This window comes from Lycorma delicatula, chromosome 1 (assembly GCF_047948215.1).
Source record: "Lycorma delicatula isolate Av1 chromosome 1, ASM4794821v1, whole genome shotgun sequence".
NCBI classification, from domain to species: Eukaryota; Metazoa; Arthropoda; class Insecta; order Hemiptera; family Fulgoridae; genus Lycorma; species Lycorma delicatula.
This window is the reverse complement of record NC_134455.1, coordinates 103,258,383-103,281,354: the sequence shown is the minus strand read 5'-3', so window position 1 is coordinate 103,281,354 and position 22,972 is coordinate 103,258,383. Positions and strand designations below refer to the sequence as shown.

The 22,972-nt window shown below is 38.5% G+C and overlaps 1 protein-coding gene across 1 annotated transcript in view; it reads right to left on the bottom strand.

Moving 5' to 3' along the window:
* Positions 1–22,972, bottom strand: part of LOC142318152 (sideroflexin-1-3-like) — a 68,897-nt gene that overhangs the window by 6,202 nt on the left and 39,723 nt on the right. Inside the window, exons 5-6 of the mRNA XM_075354697.1 lie at positions 13,501–13,586; positions 1,328–1,455 (exon numbers count right to left, since the gene is read on the bottom strand). Coding sequence (XP_075210812.1) covers positions 1,328–1,455; positions 13,501–13,586 — 214 coding nt within the window. The remainder of the gene's footprint in view (positions 1–1,327; positions 1,456–13,500; positions 13,587–22,972) is intronic.

Sequence of the window (22,972 nt, the reverse complement as noted above, 5' to 3'; positions counted from 1 at the left end):
TATACTTACACGTATTTCACTAACTCATGTGGATGTTTGCAATTCACAATATTACGAAAATTTACTGCATCACTCAGATTGAAAGCTGTTTCATCTATAAGGGCAAGTTTATAAAATTAAGTTTTCATCAGTTATCGCTCTTCAGTTATATCAATATAAAATTCATTGTCATATTTCTTCATCACAACCAATCAAGACTGTAATCATGTCAACTGTAATCATTACAGCTTAAATTGCCAATATTTCTTCAAAATCTTGTAAAATATAGCAGTAAAAATGAAATACTCAGTTACAAGTTGGCGAATATAGTTAATAATCATCTTCTCATTATCATTGTTAATCTCTTCTCGTTAATCATCTTCTCATCTGCAACTGGAGGTTTCAGCTGAACCAACATACTGACCAGGATATAGAGCCGTGTTTCAAGAAATTTTACTATGCATTATAGTATACCATTTCTTAGATGGTATACTGTGATGATTAGTCCTGAATTTTCTATGAAGGTCCAATGCAATTCATAAAACCATGAAACAACACTGTATATGAACCTCAACAACAGTGATCCATGAACCCATTTAGTCATACAGAAGCAGAGCACCTACAGATTCCAGTGCCCAAATTACAATTCAATCATGTATTATTAATTAATGGACTAGCGATCAATAACATTATAAAATTTACTTTGAACAGTGATGTAATATAATGTAAAGAAAGATTTGTATTACAAGATTAAGATAGATAAAAATTAAAAGATAAAAAGATAAAAGATAAAAGATAGATAAAAAGTAAAATTGTTACTTTCTAAATAATTAAATATTACTTTTGGATAATTAATTTTTAAAAGATAATTGGGATTTATTGAGCTTTAATTATATGAACTGTATTATTCTTAAAAGTCTTTTCTATAGGTTGTAGCTTTCAAGGAACCACATGAAAAATAACATTTTTTTTGGCATTGAGCTATTTTCCACAACTTAAAATCTTGATAAAAGCTAGTAGAAACTATTTTTTTTAAATTTAATTAGAACATTTTTTTTTCTAAAATGTATCTTTAGTGAGAATTGCTTTTTACCAAAATAAGTGCAAAGTTTTGTGAAAAAATTAATATGTGATATGACCTAGTATTTTAATACCAGCTGCCAAGAAAAACACATTCCATAAATTTTGTTAAAATCAATCAATCTAATCAGATCAAAATCAGTGATAAATATTGATTTTTATCCATCTTATTCAACAAATTTCTAAAATATAAAAAAATTCCTTACACCAGTTGAAACAATGTTTTTGTAATTATAATATTATAAATAGAATAAAGTTTTTTCATTACTCATTGTGGGTATAGCCATGGAAACTCTGCTGCAGATAACAGCTATGATACCTTCTCTTGCTGCTTTCTTTGAATTACCGAGCCTGTTGTTGTTGCTGTCAAATATTACAACACCTTCTCTTACCTCCCTAAAAGATATATATATATATATATATAAAAATTACAATTGTAAAGACAAAAAAATTTTTTTAAATGTTACAGTATACATACTAGCGATACAAAATTACTTTATATTGCTCAACTTCTACTGCATTCTCAAAATAATTGACACCAAGTAACTAATTATGTACATGAAATTAATGTTCTAAATTCATCTTAACATCTAGTCAGGCAATGAAATAACATCAGTAAATCACTACGCACCACTTACCTCTTATTTATCCATTTGTAAACTTTAACTATTTCTTCTCAAAGTTTTGTATTTTAACATAATAAAACTGCAACTGTTTCTTTACATTTTGTCTTCTGGTATCAAAAACTAGATATCCTAAAATAAAGCTATACATACTGACCTTGATCTATAAGATGCAGTAACTAAAAATACTTGGAAAAGTCAATTTTGGATTAAAAATGAGGACTTTAAAAATTCTGAATTCTTTATAAGTATCTATAGACTGGAAAATGCAACGCTTCTGTGAATCACCAAGATAGATTAATTTAAATTTATTATAAACACAACATTAAAATAGTTTTATTCAAAATGTTTCATCATAAAATATGCTTCAATTACGTTCATCAAGCCCTAATATCCAGATTTATTACATCAAAATATTTCAATGTGTTTTATGCAACAATTTAAGACAAGATGATGTGAGCAATCTATGAAAACACTCTTGAATACTTTTATTTTATTTATTTTTTTTTGAGGCATCGACTGCTTTGGTAATTAGCCCCGTCCCACTTCAAAAAAAAATTAAAAAAAAAGGTTCACAATTTCAATTTCTAATACAACTTTCGAATCCAAAGTTTACCGTCTAGGCTTTCCTTTCGGCCATCCTATCTTGCACTGTTTTTCCATTCTGCGAACGGCCTCAACTCCTGATGAGAGTGTATCTGAGGCCTCGGACATGGCATCCTCTTCTCTTTCTGATGCCAATGACGTTCGCCGGCTTACATCAGGTGATGAAAGCTTCATTGGTGCTGTAAGCATCGTTACTATGGAATCTAAACTAGGAAGCGATGCACTTTCAGCGGCTGATTAGCTGGATTCAATCTCTAAGGCTGTGCTTGGGCCGGCTGACATAGATGCTCTCACTGTAGCTGCTCTCTTGAGCTTTTGGAGGCTCCATTGTTGCAGTTTTTATATCATCTGTGTCTGATGCTTTCTCAATAATGACTTGCACCTCCATTTCGGTAGACACAGATTTTTCCTGTACTTTTGTCAAGGTTTTTTTAGCCTTCTTACTCGACGACGGAGTGATCATTTTGTCTTTGCCAGATAAATCAAAATTTTTATTCATTACTTCAATTGATGGCATTATAATCGCAGGTTTTGCTGGTTTTTTTTCGGTTGCGCTGATACGTGTCTTATGTCAACGACATCAGTCCGGGAATGAGCCTTCTCATGTTTACTTTCTTCTGTCTGATGAGTCGACTCAATCTTGGAATCAATGATTCTTTCTATCATTGTCGCAAGACTTGGTGCCATCGTATTAAGCAACTGCTGCACATTCATTTTAGATGTGGAAGGAGCAGTAGCCGGTTCTGCATATGTAGTCGATGGTCGAGGTGTACGAGAGTTGACAATTTTCTTCACTTCAGAGTAACTAACTTTTTGAAGCGTTTTGACTTCCTGAATAGCAGTTTCTAATTTATATATAGGGCGCAGTTCCTTGAACGGCAGTTGTGGTGCCTTTTACAGTTAATACAGATTTGAGGGTACTTTACATGGATCACCCTCATGTGTTTTTACTCCACATATACATATTTCCTGCGCTTCACATCTAGTTGCAGTGTGTCCGAAACGTTGACACTTAAAACATCTCATCGGCTGCAGAATGAATGTCCGTACATCAAGCCGATGGATGCCAGCTCGTACCTTTTCAGAAAGATTCAGCCTATTGAATGTCAAAACATGCGAGGCCGAAGGAAGAATCTCACCATTTCTTCTCATAGTGAGTCTGCGACAATGTGTCACTCCCTGACTAGACATTTCCTGTACTATTTCATTTTCTGTACAGTTAAGAAGATCACGGCAAACAACAACTTCTCTGGATGTGTTAAGTGTACTATGCGGTTGGACAGAAACCGCAAATTCACCGATCTTCTTCAACGCCTGGACTTTCTGGCCTTGCATGTCGTTGATAGTTTCGACGTGCAATCCATTAAAAGTCTTTCGGATTTCCTTGACAGGACCACCAGCACAATTAGCAATCTCTCTAGCGATTAAGAATGGACTAACCTTTTGGAAGTTACCATTCTCTTCCTTAATGACCAAAAATCTTGGTTTGGGAACATTATTTCCAAACAAAGCTCTTCTTAAAACTCTACTGACTTTAACAGCATCTTTTCTTATCTTATCACTCTCCTTACTTTTTCCTCTTCGCTTGTGGCGAATCGGAGGTTTCTAAACGAGGGTGTTTACGTGCACCCTTTGCCACGTTTGTTTGTTCAAGTATGTTCATTTGAGTTTGTTCCTTCCGTAGCAAGGCTAGCCGCCGGGGTACACCCCCACTCCAGGGCTTCTAACCTTGGAGGTCCGATCCGGTAATCCGGTGGAACCGGCATATGTCCTGAGCGGATGCGCAATCTCTGCACTGACTCCAGGCTCCTACTCACCGAAGCTTTCACAGCTCCCATGCACCAACATACATGGGCACCATTACTACATGCTTGCCATCGCAGGGGGCATGTGGACAACGGAAGGGTCCCCGTTACACCTGCAATAACATTGACCCTGGCCGCCACATCGCCAGCTCTAAACATGATATGTGTCCAATTCCTAATCGATTAATTGTTCGTATCCTACAGGTGGCCGAAAAATCCAATCCGTCTGGTGACCTGAAGATGGAAACAGGTCTAAAAAGAGTACCATATCCGAGGAATTTACTCGTAGCCCCGTTAGCCAGCTATAAGTATTGTACGAAAGAACAGCTGTTTCCGCCCTGGACGTGGAACGTAGATGTTGTGTTCCGGACGTGGGGATTACGTACCTCAGGGCATTTATTATGGAACTGGTGCTTTAAGTGGATTGGACAAGGAATACGGACTATCATTTTTGAGTTATTTGGTTACGGATTTATCAGTTTTTTATAGTTTTTTGTTCTCATTAGTGAGATCAATATTTTTGTGCTTTTTACTCGCTAAATCTTAGATATTATAGTGTGTTAAAGTGTTGGTGACTTTTATCAATAACGAAAAGACTACCAGTGTGTATAAAAAGTGAGTAAACTTATTGTGCAATAACTTTTTAACCGTTTTTTGAGGTTATAATAGAGCTTATAATAGCAAATTATTCTAAGTTATTCGACAGGCTAATACCAGTCGGAAATTAACGGTAAACAAGGACTTAGGAAATTTTTCGTATATTAGTAGTTATACGAGTGAAATTTTTCTAAGAGTTCTTAGACTAGTTTTTATTAGGGAATTCTTTGTTCCTTAATAATTTCTGAACCACTCGTCCTACATCCCTCATCCCAAGTTATAAATCAATCCCAAAAAGTTTCAAAATTAGTTTGATTAATGAGTTGCCTTCTGAGGTGGTGGACTCTTGTACTGTTAGTGATTTAAGTAAATCAAGTCAAGGGGATGAAAAAGAAGCTATTAGTACCAAATACAAAGTAGGCGACATTCGTAAAGATGTACAATCAATTCTTGGAGACTGTGACGACATTAAGAAAAGTAAATACAAAATCTACCATGATCGTAATGCTACTGAGAAGAACACAATGAGAGCTATATTGAGGGCTTTAAGGAAGATTATTCCTCAGGCTGGTAATTTAGTTTTTGTCGTCCCCAATAATAATATTGGAAACTATATGAAGAAATGATATCTTATTTGCGGGGAGACGAGGAAGTAACGGTTAAAGTGCTTACGATCCCAGTTGAAGGTAAAGCTATACAAGGCAAGCCTGGACAAGCCCATATTAAAAGGTCGACACCACCGGCAGTTGACAGTCGTACTGTGGTTATAAAAGCAGCTGGAAAATCCTATTCCTTTTTATTTAAAACGATGAAGTCTGCAGTAAGTAGCGAAGATTCAAAAGAGGTCATCTCCTTACGTAAGGGCAGGAATGAAGAACTCCACGTGAGAATTCAGGGAGCGCAGAAAGCTGCAGAGTTTACAAGTAACCTACGAGATAAGGCGGCAGATCTGCATGTTGACCTGCGTACAAGAGCGAGAAGGCGCACAATAGTTCACATCAGGGATGTAGAATATGACACCACTGAGACAGAAATTCTTGCTGCAATTACTGCAAGAGTAGGTACTGATGAGGACATCAAGATATCGTCAATTAGAAAAGGTTACGCCGAGACGCAGAACATTACAGTAATCACAACGTATAGGGCTGCCTGTAAACTCGTAGAGGATAGGATACGAATAGGATGGGTCAACTGCCGGGCTTTTATCCGAGACGATGGGGATAGGTGTTTAAGATGTTGGAGCACCGGACATCGGCGGCAGGAATGAAAGGGGCCAGATAGGAGGGACCTCTACTTTAACTGTGGAGGGCGAGGTCATATGATTGCCGAATGGAAGGAACCAAAGAGTTGTCTCGACTGCGGTAGCGGTGAGCACAGGACTGGTGCTTGGGCGTGCTCTGACAAGCATGATTAAGCTTCTCCTAGCCAACGTGAACAGAAGCGTGTTATCGCATGATTTGCTGTATAGACTTTCTATTGAGTGTGATTGACTTGTTGGCAATCACTGAACCCAACATACATGAGTCGGCGAAGTCCGGATGGAAGACGGATACTGCGGGTGATGTCATTATTAGGAAGTCAGTAATAGGGTGGCTCTGAGTTTCAAGGAGAGAGCAGAGGGAGTCATAGTGACTAAACTGGAGTCTACAATAATTGTAACAGCTTATGTCTCGCCCAACATCACGATTGCGGATTATGACAGGTTTTTAGACAGTATATATCGAATTCTGTCCAGATAGAGCAAGAAATTCGGGTTGTTGGGTGATTTAAACTGTAAGACGACTTTGGCTGGTTTCTCCCGCAGTAATAGGAGAGGAGAGCTAATTGAAGAACTGATGGAATCCCTCGGAGGTCGCTGTTTAAATGATGGTACTCCAACTTACGAGGCTCGGGGCCACTACTCTGTTTTAGATCTGGTCATTGCTGATAATAGATGGTCAATGGATCAGCTAGAGCTAACAGTGATGGATAGCGATATTTCCAGTGATCACCTTCCGCTACATCTGATCATAAAGGAAGGCAATGACTTTGTAGTTGAAAGACCTTTTGTTACAAGACCTGCAGCCCGTCAGGTTGACAACATAGTTGATAAAGTAGCTCAAAGGCTACGTAATATGATTGAGTTGACGCCAGATACTCTTACCTCGGTAATACAGCAAGAAATGGATAAGGAATTAAGGGCCACTGGGGGCAGACGACAAGTCTACTTGTGGTCAAATGAGATAGCACGCTTACGCGATAACTTACAGCAGGCTAGGAGAAGGAAACAAAGACTGAGGATCAGAGGTGGTGCTGAGTTTGATACTGCAGCCAAACTATATATAGAGGCTAGACGCGACTTGAACAGGGCCATTAAGAGATCAAAAAGTTATCATTGGTTCAAACTCTGTGAGGAATTGGACAATGATCCCTGGGGCCAAGCCTGCAAGATAGTTACTAAGAGGTTTGGCAGGCGTCTGCCTGTGTTGAGTGAACGGCAGGCTATGGCACAGTTTGACGAATTATTTCCATGTCCAGCAGAGGCAGCTGACATCTTGCCTGAATATGAGCTGAGGAGGTTTACCCCTGCTGAGCTAAGTAACGCTATCGGACAACTCGGTAATAAAAATAGTCCCGGCACTGATAGAATCCCTGCTGCAATACTCAAAGGCCTTGTAAAACAGCTTCCCTGGGAGATGACTGATATAGCTAATTATGGCTTGGAGAATGATTCATTCCCGCGATGTTGGAGAGAGGCCAGGGTGGTCTTCCTCCCTAAAGGCGGTGATGATCAAGGTCTGTCTCGATTTAGACCGCTGAGTCTCTTAAATAACTTGGGCAAAGCGGTAGAGAAGATGCTTGCCAACAGAATTGTATGCAAAATTGAAGAAGGCGTGGGTATAAGCGTCAATCAATTCGGGTTCTGGAAGGGACGCTCCACCGTGTTGGCAGCGTAGAAAGTAACTACTTGGATAGCAGATGTCAGAAGAGATACTTGGAGAACAAGAGGGATTCCGTTACTTGTCTCCCTAGACGTTAAGAATGCTTTTGGCTCCATCAAATGGAGCCATATTCACAGTGCATTATTGGCTAAGAACGTAAGCCCATATCTTAGAAGACAGGTGAGGAGATACCTCTCTGACAGATCGTGCAGAATTGCAACGCAAAGTAGACATTTGGAAGTCAACATACACGGTGGAGTTCCCCAGGGCTCCGTTTTGGGCCCGTTATTGTGGGTTTTAACTTTTGACGGAATCCTGAATTTGGATTATCCTGCAGGAGTCGAGGTCATTGCTTATGCAGATGACCTGGTGATCTTTGCGAGTGATAGACATGCACTGGAAGTACAAAATAAGGCCAATTTGGCATTACAGATGATAGAAAACTGGCTATGTAATAAAAATTTTGTGCTGAACATTGATAAATGCAAATTTATCACTTTCACTGGAAGAAGGATCATTGATCGGCTGGATATCAGGATCAATGGTGAACCAATAGCAGAAACTGATAAGCTGAAGTACCTAGGCGTTACCTTTCAGAGGAACGATTCCTTCACTGAACATATAAACGAAGTTTGTAACAGGGCTGACAGAATTATAAAATCTTTAAATATCATTATGACGAACCAAAGAGCACCTAAGGTGTCAAAGAGAAGGGTCATAGCGTCTTCGGTAATATCGTCCATGCTTTATGCGGTACCGGTTTGGTGGATTTCAGTGCAAGTAAAGAAAAACCTGGCACGTATGATCAGGACCCATAGGAGACTGTTGCTTGGAGTGATTTCTGCATATAGGACGGTCTCCTATGAGGCTTTGTGTGTGCTCGCTGGAGTCCCACCGATTGATTTATTGGCACTTTTAAGAGTTGAAAGAGACCAGGGAGTTGGAATTCACGAATCAAGGCAGCGGCTAATGGCAAAGTGGCAGGACAGGTGGAATGAGAATGGCCCTGGAGGTAGAACAAAGAGACTCATCCCCGATATTAAAAGCTGGATATATAGGAAGCATGGGGAAATGAATTTTCACCTGTCACAATACTTTACAGGGCATGGCAACTTTAATTTTTACTTGCACAGAATCGGTAGAAGAGCATCGACGGAATGTATGTATTGCGATCGCGAAGATGATGTTGAGCACACATTTACTGACTGCCATAAATGGAGAGAAGAATTAGTAGACATCGATCTATCATCTGATGGTAACGGCAGCTTAATTAATCACATGTTGCAGAGTGAAGATGCCTGGAAGAGGGTTGATTCAGCTATTAAGAAAATATTAACGCAGAAAAATGAGGACGAGAGGAGATTGGGGTTCTGATCTTAGTATAGGGTAGGGCGGATAGCCCCAGTGGTGAGGACTGGCATACTGAGGTGTGCCAGTTTCGATGAGCCACTGGGGACTCCAAGGGTTTTCTTGATAGGAAAGATCAAAGAAAAGACCCAATCGTCACGTCAAGACAATCATGGTATGGCGTGGCGATATATATAGATGGGCATATCAATAGACTCAAAAGAACTGACCGGTGGGCCGACCTGCAATGCCGGACATACAGCCGGTAGTTGGGAAGGCCCATTTGAGTACAACAGGCACTCCCCTGGGTGGCGCAATACCAACCAGTCGGACCGGCCCAGGGGAGGAGGGTCAAAAAAAAAAGAGAAAAAAAGGCATTTATTATTATTATTAATATTATTACATTATTATTTTTTTTTTTTTTGTATTTTTACGGGCATCGACTTTAAGGTCATTAGCCCTCGTCACATTCTTAAAAAGAGATTATTATCACCATCAGGGTCGTCATATGTAAGGGTGTAAAGGGCCCTTACATTTTATTTAAAAGCACAAACTACACAGAAACATTAAAACACAACAACAAAACAACACTTATGGGGTGTAAAAGGCCCCGATCTTAAAATTTGAGATAAAATTCTCAAAGAACATGAAATTAAGAATATATGTCTATACAATATCATTTTCTTCTTCTACCTATCTCGTTTATTAATTTGTTTAAGCACCTTCGGGGTGACCTGAACTGCCGTTAAGCAGTAAATCAGTAGCCCCAGGTTGCCGTGGCAGTTGACTCCCCCTATAAACAGTCCCGTAGGACGTAACCCATCGGGGTCCTCCCAGCGTAATAAGAGCAATCTGACCACCTGTTCAGGACGGCCAAAAAGCTCCTCGGTGGGGAGGCTACCCTTCCGGGTCCTGACCTACTTGGCTTCAGGCATGCATTGCGCTTAACCATAGCCTCGCGCCCTCAGTCCACCCTTGAGGGTCCCCCATGCCATCATTGGACACACCCCGACTCACTGATCTTGAATGCAGGTGAACCAGGGTGGCCTAGGCAAGAGGGCTACTCTCTTGCCTAGGGTCACTATACGTGCCACGCTTCGAGACTCCCTTATATATATATATATATATATATAAAACTACCTCTTAGAGTTTATTTATCACAGCTTTAAATTTTCATTTTTATAGACTTTTAAGAAGTCCACTGGCGTGTAAATATGCAACTATTTTCCTTTCATTTCCATTATCTAAATCAGCAGTAATATCATAGCAGAAACCTCTTTCTGAGGTCCTCATATATGGTACACTCTTCTATTAGATGCTTAATTGTCAATGTTTTATTACAAACACCGTACATTGGTCTCTCTTCGCCGGTTAACAAATATGAATTTGTTAATCGCGTGTAGCCGATTCTAAGTCTGGTCACAGCTACTTGTTCTCGGCGAGTCAACTTCATGTCGCTTTTCCATTTATATGGAGAAGTTTTTACTGAGTTTAATTTTGTATTTAAACTCCTCTAATCAGTATTCCACTTGTTTCTTACTACGTTAGTTAGACAATTTTTAACATCTGCCACTCTTATAGGAAATGCATCCAAAACATCGCAGACTGTTACCTTTCTGACAGCTTCGTCTGCGCTTTCGTTACCTGTAATACCAAGATGCCCTGGAGTCCATACAAATACGCATCGCTGTCCTCGTTGATTTAAAACGTATAAAATGTACGGGATGTTTGAAATTAGGACATCCTTAATGTTCTTGTTCCGAATTGCAACAAGTGCACTTAGAGAATCGGTACTTATTAGCACTCTCTCTTCGCAATAATGTTCTGTGTACCGAAGAGCTTGCTGTATGGCAGTAAGTTCTGCCGTGTAGACACTGGGCATATCTGGCAGTTTCCAAAAGTGGGCTTCTCCATTTACATATATGGAGCATCCTACACCATGTTCAGTTTTAGAGCCGTCAGTATAAATTCTGATATGTTCTTCATAGTTACTGACGGTTGCTAAAAATTCCTGTTGGATGATCACTGCTGGCTTCCTTTTTTATTTCTCCCTGAGAGATATCCAACCTTGTATTTTCCGCTGGCAAGAGCCATGGCGGTATTTCTCTCGTGGAAATTGCTAGTGTCTCAGGAATAGCAATTTCATGTTTTCTTCTTAATTCGTGGTACCTAATTCCGGCTGATCTGGAATATGTAGCACGATGTTCATATAATGCAACCATAGGATGATTCGTAAAAAGTTTGTTATTTATATGAGCAGGAAAAGCCCATACGTTTGCTGCATATCTTAACAAAAGGATCTCTTCTTTTATAATGTAGTGGTATTATTCCGGCTTCGGACATTAGGCTAGTCGCCGGAATTGTGCGGAAAGCGCCTGTTGCATATCTTAATCCGCTATTATGAATTACGTCTAACTTTCTTAAATGCTACTTCCTAGCGGATGAATATACAATACATCCGTAGTTTAGTTTCGATTGAACCAATGCCTTACACAATCTCAATAATATCTCTTTATCTGAGCCCCAATTAATGTTTAGGGCTTTTTTGCATCTATCACTCGTCCTGTATATATAATCCCCACGTAAGGGATTTATCCAATACTAGTCCTAAAAATCTCACATTGTCCTTATATTGTATTGGATTATTGCCAATTGTCAACGTAGGACTTTTGTGAGCAATTCTCTTTCTATAGAAGTGTACACAGCACGTTTTTTCTGGTGAAAATTGGAATCCATTATTCCTCGCAACTTCGTTTAAAGCGTCAATCGCCCGTTGTAATTTGTATTTCACCATAGCTGTCTTGTTGCTGGCATACACAATTGCCAAATCATCAACTGAGACGCTTTTGCTGATTTCTACTGGAAGGGCTAATATTAATTTATTAATGGCGATGGTAAACAACCGCTCAGCGGTGAACCTTGTGGTATGCCATTCTCCAAGATTTTTTCAGATGAATATTCATTGTTGACCCGTACTTGGTAGGTACGGTCATTCATATAGTTGCAGAGCAATACTGGCAGATTGCCACGACTGCCCCATTCATGTATCTGGAGCATTACTCCATGTCGCCAGGTCATATCAAAAGCCTTCTGCAGATCGAAGAAGACACAATGCTTCCTTGTGATAAAGCTGTTGCATATAATATTCTCTAAGTTGATCATTTGATCGGTGGTAGAATGGTATTGCCGAAAACCTGCTTGATATGGTGATATCAGGTTTTCTTTTTCTAAAACCCAAACGAGTCGATTATTAATCACTTTTTTCGAGTATTTTTCCCATAGCGCACGTCAAAGAAATAGGATGACGATAGCTATTGGGATCTGTTAAATTTTTATTTTTCTTCGGTACTGGAACATGTGCTTTTTTCCACTGCTGCGGGTACATTCCATCCCGCCATATTTGATTATACAGTTCTAATAATCTGAGTTTTGCAGTGGTATTCAGCTGCCTGATCATATTATAATGGATTTCATTCGGACCAGGAGCTGTGTTGCCTGCTTTCACGAATTCTTCCATTTTAAATGGTACATTATACTCAGTTCTGAAATTTAGTAGACCTTCAAGTTCTTCTTTTTTCGTCCGAAAATCTTCTTCGTAGTTAGTCGTTTTGCTGGCCTTCTCGAAGTGATTGGATAATAACTCTGCGATTTTGTTTGGAGTGTCCTTAATTTCATATTCATCTTGAAGGCTAGTTATGGGAGCAAAGTTTTTACGCCCACAAATCGCCTTCACTTTCCTCCAAATGTCTGATGCAGTAGTAGTTCTGTCAATGAATGACACGTATTGCTGCCAGGATCGTTTCTTTGAATCTATCATGAGTCGTTTTGCATACGCCCTGTATTTTTTAAAAGCAATAAGATTATCTATAGTTTCTTAAAGGTGTTATACGCTCTTTTCTTTCTTTTTATAGCTTCACTTATTTCATCGTTCCACCATGGAACGGGTCGAATCGTAAGTTTCCCAGATGTTTTGGGAATGTATCTCGAAGCCGACTCAAGTATCGCATTAGTTATAGCGTCGACATCGTCACCGATAACTCCAGTTGTTTCAGGGAGTATCGTTCTAGGTGTGAAGCTCGTCCAATCTGCCTTATCAAACAACCATCTTTTAGAGATGGGGTATGTTTTTTCTTGTAACATCAGTTACAATTTGCACCGGGAAATGATCGCTTCCTCTAAACAAAAAATGATCGCTCGTCTAAAACATGGAAGCTGTACCTCGGTGCTATCGATCCGCTAATGAGAGCAAGATCTATACAGGACGTCGATCCATCTCTGGCATTGAAAAAGGTTCCTGACACCCGTCGTTTAAAAGAATAAGTTCAGAATTCATCAGGAACCTTTCCAATTCTCTTCCGCGGGGATCTGCTCGATCCGATCCCCAAAGAGAATTATGAGCATTAAAATCACCCACCAGTAAAACAGATAGGGGAAGCTCAGAAATTCAAACAAAATTATTATTACTATTATTATTATTACTTAAATATAAATATTATATATTTATTTATTTAATTGATAAAAATAAAATTTTCCACAAAATACCTCATACGCATACAAGGAATGTTTATGCAATTGGCAGCTGCTATTGCTACAAATGGTACCCAACGGCCAATTATTGGTGGAAATTTCTGTAAAAAAAAAAGATGAAAACAAAAATGATAATTAAATAAATTAAAATGCTAAATTAAAAGGCTTCATTCAAATAACTAAGATATTTTTACCAGTGGATTTATACACTTTTTTAATAAAATTTTGATAAAACTCAGTTAACTCTGTTGGTCTTGTAACTGCAATTTCACATAAAACATTAGTTTTATGGATTAAAACAATACATAAAAAAAAAAAACAAAAAAATAAACAGATAACACAGGAGAATAAAAACCATTATTTTCTAATGATTTAGTCTTCAGTTCATTTATATAATGAAATTCAAAATTAAATAAAAAATTTTAAAGATTTAGAAATAGTTCAGTACTTTGTGCTAAGGAAAGTACTTATCTTACTTATTTGAAAATTAGTGTCTGCTTACTTGGGATACTGATTCTTTAATAACATGAGGAGAGAATAAAAACATTACCATCATTGGTTACAATTACAAAAATTGGTAGTTTAAATCTTGACAGAAATTAGGAAGCAATTTCTGAACTGAATAATAATATTAGAGAGAGAATGGAAGAGAAATTGATGGAAGTGTAAGTGTGATGTAAATGGCTGCAGATGTTACATGTGCAAAGTATAATATAAAAAGTTGTCATTCAACTTCGGATAGATGCCTAAATTAAGACTATTATGATTGAATATCTATATTAGTAAAATTTTTTAAAAATAATTGCTCACAACTTTTATTAAATTATGACTATCAGAAGGCAGATGCAAGATACAAGGCTCTATTACGGTGGTAGAGATACAAAAAACATTCTCTTTGAATCTTGTTAAAATTGGGCAAAGATGTAAGAAATATTATAACAGGATTCAGAGAGAAGTCCTTCAGCTGTAATAAATTCAGAGAACCTCTACTGCAAGGCGCACCAAACCTTCATTCAGAAGAGATTATTACAAAGGTAAATGATGATGATGATGATGATGACGATAAGGATGAGAATGGTGAAAGGGTTGAAAGAAGGTATTCAAAGGATGAAGAAGAGGAGAGGGGAGGCTGATGCCAAGGATTCTGAATAGGGCACTGAACTTTGAAGCAATATATATTATTTAGTGCATAATTTTTTTATTATTGTTTTACATCATGTATTTTTAATAAATTAAGCCTTCGTTTATAAGTAAATGTGTTGAAAACTATTTTATACTTTTGTTTACTTGTTTTTATGTTGTTTACTGTAGTTAATTTTATGCAGGAGTAAGTAAATATATTTATGATATATGTTTAGTATTTAAGTAAAAAAAATAATTTGTTCATTGTGAAATAAAATTATTTTTATAATTAAATATAATTGCTTTTTCATGAAATATCTTGTATAACTCCACTGCTAATCAATCAAGTAAATTTAAAGTGAAAAGTAAACAATAATTCAAGTGAAAACAATACTGGTATCTAAAAGAAAACTTTGTACGTAAATTTATCATAAATGTTTTTAAAATGTGAATCATCACACCAGGATATTTTTAAAGTAGATAAAATGCAATTTAAAACAATCTCCATTGAAAAAATCTATAATAAAATAGTTACGCTATTTCTCTACATAGTCGCCACTCCGATTTAGACATTTGTTCTAGCGTGGTACCAACTTTCCAATACCCTCATCATAGAACGAAGCCGCCTGTGTTTCAGCCATGTTTCTACGCTGGTCTGCAGCTCGATGTCTGTGCCAAAATGTTGTCCTCCTAGCCAGCGCGGATGGAGCCAAGTCTGGGCTGTATGGTGGGTGATCAAACACTTCCCAACAAAAACGCTGCAGGAGCTTTTTTGTTACAGCTGCAGTGTGCGGCCAAGCATTGTCATGGAGAAAGACAATGCCTGATGACAACATTCCTCTCCGCTTATTCTGAATTGCTATTCGTAGACGTTGAGAGTCACGCAAAGTGAGGCTGCAGTGATGGTCCTTTCTGTTGGAGAAGGTTCGCTTGAACTTCTTTGGTTTACTGGGAGAATGAGAATGCATCCACTGTTTGGATTGTTCTTTTGTTTCTTCAGTTTCAAAATGGACCCATGTCTCGTCCCATGTGACAATTTTGTTCAAAAATCTTCTCCTTCATTGTGGTATCGTGAAACATTAGGGAGGCGTCCATTCTCATTGTTTTGTGATGGACGGACATCATCTTGGGAACCCATCTCGCACACAGTTTGCGGTATTGAAGTCTCTCACTCACAATGGTGTAGAGAGCTGACCTTGAAATTTCAGTTAACTAATCATTCAATACAGAAATTGTGAACCGACGATTTTCTCGAATTGCCTCATCCAGTCGCTCAACGAGATCATCGGTTGACACTCGCTTCCTTCTTGAACCGCCTGCATCTTGAACATCTGCACGTCCTGCTTTAAAGTTCCTGCACCATTATCGCACTTTGCTGTCACTCATTGAAGTTTCACCATATACATTACTTATTCGTCGATGAATTTCAGCTGCAGTTACACCCCGCAGCCTGAAGAAATCGAATTACCATCCGCACTTCACACTTGGGAGATGCTATTGTTGTAGACATGTTTACGTGCTAGCTGCGTGTTCAGAACTAAACGAAGTTACGCGGCGTGATTGAAGGCCATACTAGAGACGCTGCGCAACACATATGCGCAAAATTCATCCAATTTTTGCGCGGGTTTTTATTTCGCAACCGATCGGACCTTGAAAAAAAAATAACCCTCGTTTAATGATTTCGTCAGTGAAACTGACAAAAATATCTCCAAATCTATTTTCCACATCAATAGGTGTCATTATTCCAGTCCAGTCAGCTGCAGAGATTGTCATGATCCACATATGGCCCAAACGTTTCTCCAAGCAACGGGTGATGGTGTTGTCTGTGAAATTGAAGTGACATAACTCAACCGAAATTTCCGCCAAAATTTCCGTTTCATGCAATGAAACGCTTGCCAGCAACCAGCCCTCACATTGCAGAAGGCACAGAGCAATTCAGTCGTAGGCCTTTGACTGAAATTACCCAAAGCTCTGCAACGATCTCTTGGTGCACACTTGCAATCTTCATCCCACCAAGGAACTTTTATTTTGGGGGGATTTTCTGGGCAAAAAACGGTTTCGCATTATCATCGCCCGAACACCACATATAATAAACAAATATATATCACATTATATATAAATCAATTAAAGTAATAAAAATACAATCTGCTTTGCGGCAAATAGCATGAATAGCTGGAGCACACAGTAATTCAAATACCTGTATATAAATGGTCCTAAGAGATCATAAAACATAAGACAACATTTCATTATCCCCTAAATAGTTCGCATGTTAGCGCCTAGATTAAACTTGCGGCACAATGACGCATAACAGATACAATCTGCAAGGATGCACTGTTAGTTGGCAACTGCAGAGAGCACAAACTGATGCGTCTGAGTCATCAGTTATCCATGAGTGAGCCTAGAATCCCCTATTCACAAACAGCAGATAACCTCGTCTCAACAATTATTTCTGCATGAGGAGTGGAGCTCCTCATGCATTGGTGAAAGGAGGCAGGGAACAAGCCTCCTTTGTAACATTCGTTACAATGAAACAATGAACATTTGTTTAAATTTAAATAGAGATGGTCAGGATCCCTATTTAGAAATGATGAACACAATGACAGATTGATGCACATGCATGATCCATCATTCAATAGGCAGAGATCTAAAATTTCTGCCTCAGTCGATCAACTATTCTTCTCCAGGATGAACATGACAATGAGTACCAAGAGTGGTGATGGATGGGCATTAAAATCACTGATGTTGGAATTCAGAGGAAGATATAAGTTGGAGATATTAATATAGAATGGCACTAATATCTTCACTGAGACTGCAGGGATGTTTATATCCAGTGGTATCTGTGTAGCTAACACTATATTTTTTTAGTAAATCCACCACACCTTCTTGTCCACTGTTCTCATTTTGATAGTCATATCTTTCGCAAACGTATCCACAAAAGGACACATCGTCTTGGGGACTGATGATTGTCTCCTGTAGACACAGTATTAAAGGATTTTCTTCCTTTATTAGGAATTCAATATCCTTACAGTGGGAGACCACAAACATTCAACTGAATAATATTTGTTGCCAAAAAGTAATTCTATTTCCTGTTATACATAAAAATTCTGCATGCAAATTACTTAAATACTATCTGGTTTTTCTTTTTGGATTTGATGACTATTAATAAGTGCTCTACTTCTTCGGGCACTTCATTTGCCACCATTTCCTCATCATAACGTTGAGATGGTTGAGGGGACTTGGAAGCCAGGGAGGATGGAGAGGCCGTTCAGACAATGTTGTTTTAATAGATCCCTTCACACGGATCTTGGTTATTTGCTGTGTTGATGGTGCAGCAGGAACTTTATGTATTGCTGTAATGATTGATGTGGATTTAGGTTGACCACCATTGATTTTCCTGGGAGAAGTAACTTTTTTGCAAGTACTTAATGCTGATATAGCAGCTGTGACAAGACTTTACCTGTTCTGACAAAGTTTCTGCCAATTTTGTCAGTTCTTTACACGATGTGCATTCTCTCTCTTTTTGTACATTTTTTTGAGAGGGTTTCTATGAAACTAATACCAGGCAGTAAGGGATTCTTCATGCAGGGATTTTCTGTATTCCCAATATGCCGCCAGAAAGGATACTTTTCTGCTCAGTACATGGCTTTTAACATGGCTTTTTCTTCCTTGTGCAAGGGGCATTCCCAAGACCTTGCCATGTGTAGTAGACCTGTACAGTTTATGCATTTTTCTTCCTCAGCGCATGTGCTATCATCATGTTTTGTATGGCTGCAACGTGCACAAACCTGTTCCTTTTTGCAACAAATTTGGTGTGACCAAAACCCTGACATTGGAAGCAGAATCTGGGATTTGTTACATATAGTCGCATAAGAACAGAATAGTAACAAACCTTTATTCGGTCAGGAATGATCAAACTGGAAAAAGTCAGAACTAGCGATGTTGTTGGTACATCGATACCAATCTCCCTTCTCATAATCTGCTGCACAGAGGTGACTGACTGTGTTGTCATCTTCCTTTACTCCTTTCCTAAAATTTAGTGTTGTATGGGACTCTACTATCACTCAGTCTGTCCCCATAAACCTAAGGGGTGGCAGTTTTCGGCATTCTTTGTTATAACTTTAATAACAAGCAAAGGGCCACTTCTGAGTTTTTTAACAGTTTTTGAAGACCCACAAAAGCTGTTACAATGGTCCTATTTATTATGAAGGGTGAAATTTTTTGAAAGGATATACCTTCCTAGTCATATCTTAAAACAAGAAACTTTATCAATCTCCATAACATTTCTAGTTTCCTTCTCACTCATTAAATCATCAGCCAACAACGTTGGTTGAAGTCTCTTCAAAACTCCATTTTTGTTGGTTTTTTCAAGACGCCCAACAACCACTGTAAAAGAATTTATTGGGATGGACATACAGTTACCAGCTATATAACGGAGCACTTCAGAAGAGCACATGTTTACTGGAGCTAGAGTTAAACACAAATGGGTTTGCCAGTTGAGTACTGGGAAAATACAGGACCACCTCTGCAGAACCCACACACACAGAGGATATAGCTAAAGACAAATGGGTTCACCCAGGTGCCCAGAGGACATCATTAGAGACTCACTATGTAGAGCCAAATACCCATCATCGGTACAATAGTTCCATCTTGGGTTATGGTTATGTATCGTAAGGTGTCACAACACCACCAAGTATAAGTGTAAGAAGAATTGTAATGCAAGATGTTATTATGTTGTTCTGTAAGAGTATATGTTGTAATTGTGTAATGCTCTTGGTGTTGTGCTTGTGTATGGTGTAAAAGATTCAGCAGCTCTATATGTAGTGGGAAGAAAAGCTGCAGAGGCTAGGACTATGGTGTCACCATCTTCGTAAAAGAGTCAGACTCTAAACATAATTAGAGTAAGGGACTGAGTGAATATCTTCTGACATATGGATATTCTTACAAAGAAAATTAAACTTTAACAGTTTGATAACAATAGGCAAGGTATGATATCCAAAAGAGGTGCAGATACGCATAATTTGATATACAGACCAATTTGTCTGCTCAAGGCTACAGCTAAACTATATGAAAGAATGATAGCAGAGAAACTTTGAGCTGAGGTTGAGGAAAGAGTGGATTCTCTCCTTGGCAATATGGTTGCATCAGAGGAAGATCTACTTTGGATGCTATTTGTCATGTGTTGAGCTGGGCTACGGACAGAGCGGCTGGGACCCAAAGGACCAGAAGCATTCTGCTAATAATATTACTGGATGTCAAAAACGCTTTTAATAATGTACCATGACCGGTGGTTGCTGACACAATCAGAAATAGGAATCTCAGCATTTATATCACGGCTACTCTATGCAACTACCTGTGTGACAGAGAACTGAAGGCTAGGACAGAGGACAGGGTGGGTAGTGAAATTTTCCATATATGGTGGTATCCCCCAAGGCTTCCTGCTGGGCCCCATCCTCTGGGACCTGATATCTGATGACTTGTTAGAACTAGAACTCCCGGGGGATGCAGTGGCAATAGCATATGCAGACGACCTTGCTCTTTTAGTGGCTGGGTGTACCAAGGTTGATGTTGAAGACACTGCGACAGAGGCCATGGACAGGATAAGCTCATAGTTGAAGGAGAAGGAGATGAACCTCACTCCCAGTAAGACCTCCATGGTTGCCATGACTGGTCAGAGGAACATAAGGCAGATTAGTGTTGTTGTCAACGATGTAAGGGTTGAGGCAACCAACAGCATAAAATACCTGAGCTTATGGATCGATAAGGCTGGAAGGTTCAACAAGCGTATACGAGAAACAATTGACAAGACTGAAAAAGTCATTGCAACCCTTGGGCAACTCATAGGAGCTAGATGGGGGCCGAGGCCAACTGATAGGGAAATCATCTTCTCTGCGGCCATGTCGATCCTCCTTTATGCTGTGCCAGCCTGGGCTGAAGCCTTCAGTATCAATCAACATGTTAGACAGATGGCCACGCTGCAGAGAAGGGTGGCAATTAAAATAACAGCTGCATACAGAACCATCTCGTGTATGGCAGTGGAGGTGATTGTGGGGGTGTCTCTCTAATACATACTCGTGTAAATCAACTGCAGAGGGTGTGCAAGGGCCTTAACTCAATCGAGGCCAAAGAACAGCTGATGCATGAGTGGAAAGAATGGGGAGGTACAAACAGAGGTTGATGGATGAGGGTGCTTATACCCAGGATAGAACCCTGGCTGGAAAGAGACCATGGTGAAGTGGGGTTCCATCTCACCCAACTCCTGTCTGGGGCATAGTGTGTTCTCCACATACCTTTATAAGTTTGTAAGAAGGAGCTCCCCATCATGCACCTATTACGGGAAGGAGGATAACCCCAACCACATCTTCTTTGTATGTCCAAGATGGATACAGATGAGGAAAGGACTTGGACTGGGATGGTTGTAATGAGACAACATCATACACATGTTCAAAGGAAAGATGGAATGGGACACTGTGGACAACCTGGTTGTCAAAATACTGAAAACTAAAAAACAAGAACCCAGGATTAGGTAGGATTAGCGTGACCTTGAGAAGTGAATCCTAGAAGAAAACAAAGCTGGAGAGTGAAGGGGTGACACACAGCCCCTGTGGAGCTGACGTTCATCCACACTTGGGCGGATGGGCATCAGTGATGAAACTCGGGCACTCCTAATCTCGCAAGGTTGAAGAGATCACCCAGGGCTGTGTAATGCTTAATTGTCGGTCCAGCCCTGGGAGGGAAGCTGGTGAAGAAGGGGTCCAGCCCATTTTTTTATAGGCGCAGGCACACATAAACACTTAAGAACATCTTGTGGAACATGTAATGAGCCTCACAATCTGCCCATAAATGGGGCTCCTCTGACTCACCAAAAACAAAAGTATGATTTTAACCTATCTTGCATATGTTTAGAATATAGATTGTTGTCAACGTTGGTGGATTTATGTCTACGAGATGTTTAGCAAATATTGACTATGGGTTGTTATTGAGAACTTTCTATGTTTATTGTAAGTTTGTTTAAAATTGCATCCTATTCAACCAATGTAGAACAATGCACAATCAGAGAAATTTAGTTTATATAGTCTAGAAGTGTCTAAACTTTCTTTAGTAATTGTGTACTGCGTGTAATGATTTGTTTTACTTTATTTGTTGCTCTCTAGACTACACCGTATCCAGATTTTAAAAATTTGTGAACTATTTTCTCTGATTCTTTGTTTATGTATGTCAAAATGATGTATTATTTATTTTGTTTGTGTTTCTTTTTATTAATTTTGTGTAGGAGCACATTCATTAATGCAACACTATCTGTATATGCACACATTAGTGTGCATAGTACACATAGTGCTGTATGTATATTATTACAGCACACATTAGTTTGCTGTTTGTACTTATCTGTGTATGTTAGGTGTCTTATACTACTGAGTTCTTGTATGCAATCTTCAGGTGATACAGATGTGTTGAGTAATCTGCAGACAGTTAGTGTGAAATTGGTTGGTTTCAGGTATGAATGGCAGTGTCTCTCATTGTTTGCTTGGTGTATATTTTTAAATGTGTTCTTATTGGTTATTTTTTGTAATGATGAGATTAAGAAAATGTACTTGTTAATTGCATTAATATTCAGCTGTAAAATTTAATTAACTTATTTTGATTATTCAAATTAATAGTTTTTTCACATTATTTTGCATTGCCTTGACAGAACAAGGTGGTGTTATTGACATAAATGTGATAGTGTTTATTTACTACAAAAATGTGTGTCTGTTCTACATGTTAAAAGTTTTCAGTTAGAATACTATTTATAGGAAAACCAATAACAAGAAGTCTACAAATTTGTGTTTAATACTTGTTTTGAAATGTAAAGAAATTTTTGGGTTTTATAACATTTTGATTTCTAGAGATGTTCATGTAGTACTTTATTGACTTTTAGTTTTATTTTTCTAACAATGGAAAGTGGTTCTGCTTCAGAGATATTTGCACAAAATGATGGCAATGTTGAGTTATGTGATGAGCTGATATTTATTTATTTTTTTTTTTTAATGAGATCTGTGCTGTTTGTTTCTCATGCATGTGTTATACATTCATGTGCTTTCTGATGATCTTATTTTTGTATCAGTGAAGTTTATGGATAGTAACTTCCAATGGGGCATTTAGGAATGTTGGGTTTGCATATTTTACTTAAGAGTATTATAATAAATTTTAATTATACAAATATGTACTTTTTCATACTTATTTATACTTGTGAGCTGATTTTTTCTTGTGAAAAGTTCCTTTACTACAAATAAACAGAACTATACATTATTTTAAAGACGTTATGAGGAAAGTTCACTTTCTGAAAAGTAAATTGTAAATGTGAATATACATTATTCATTTATTTAAC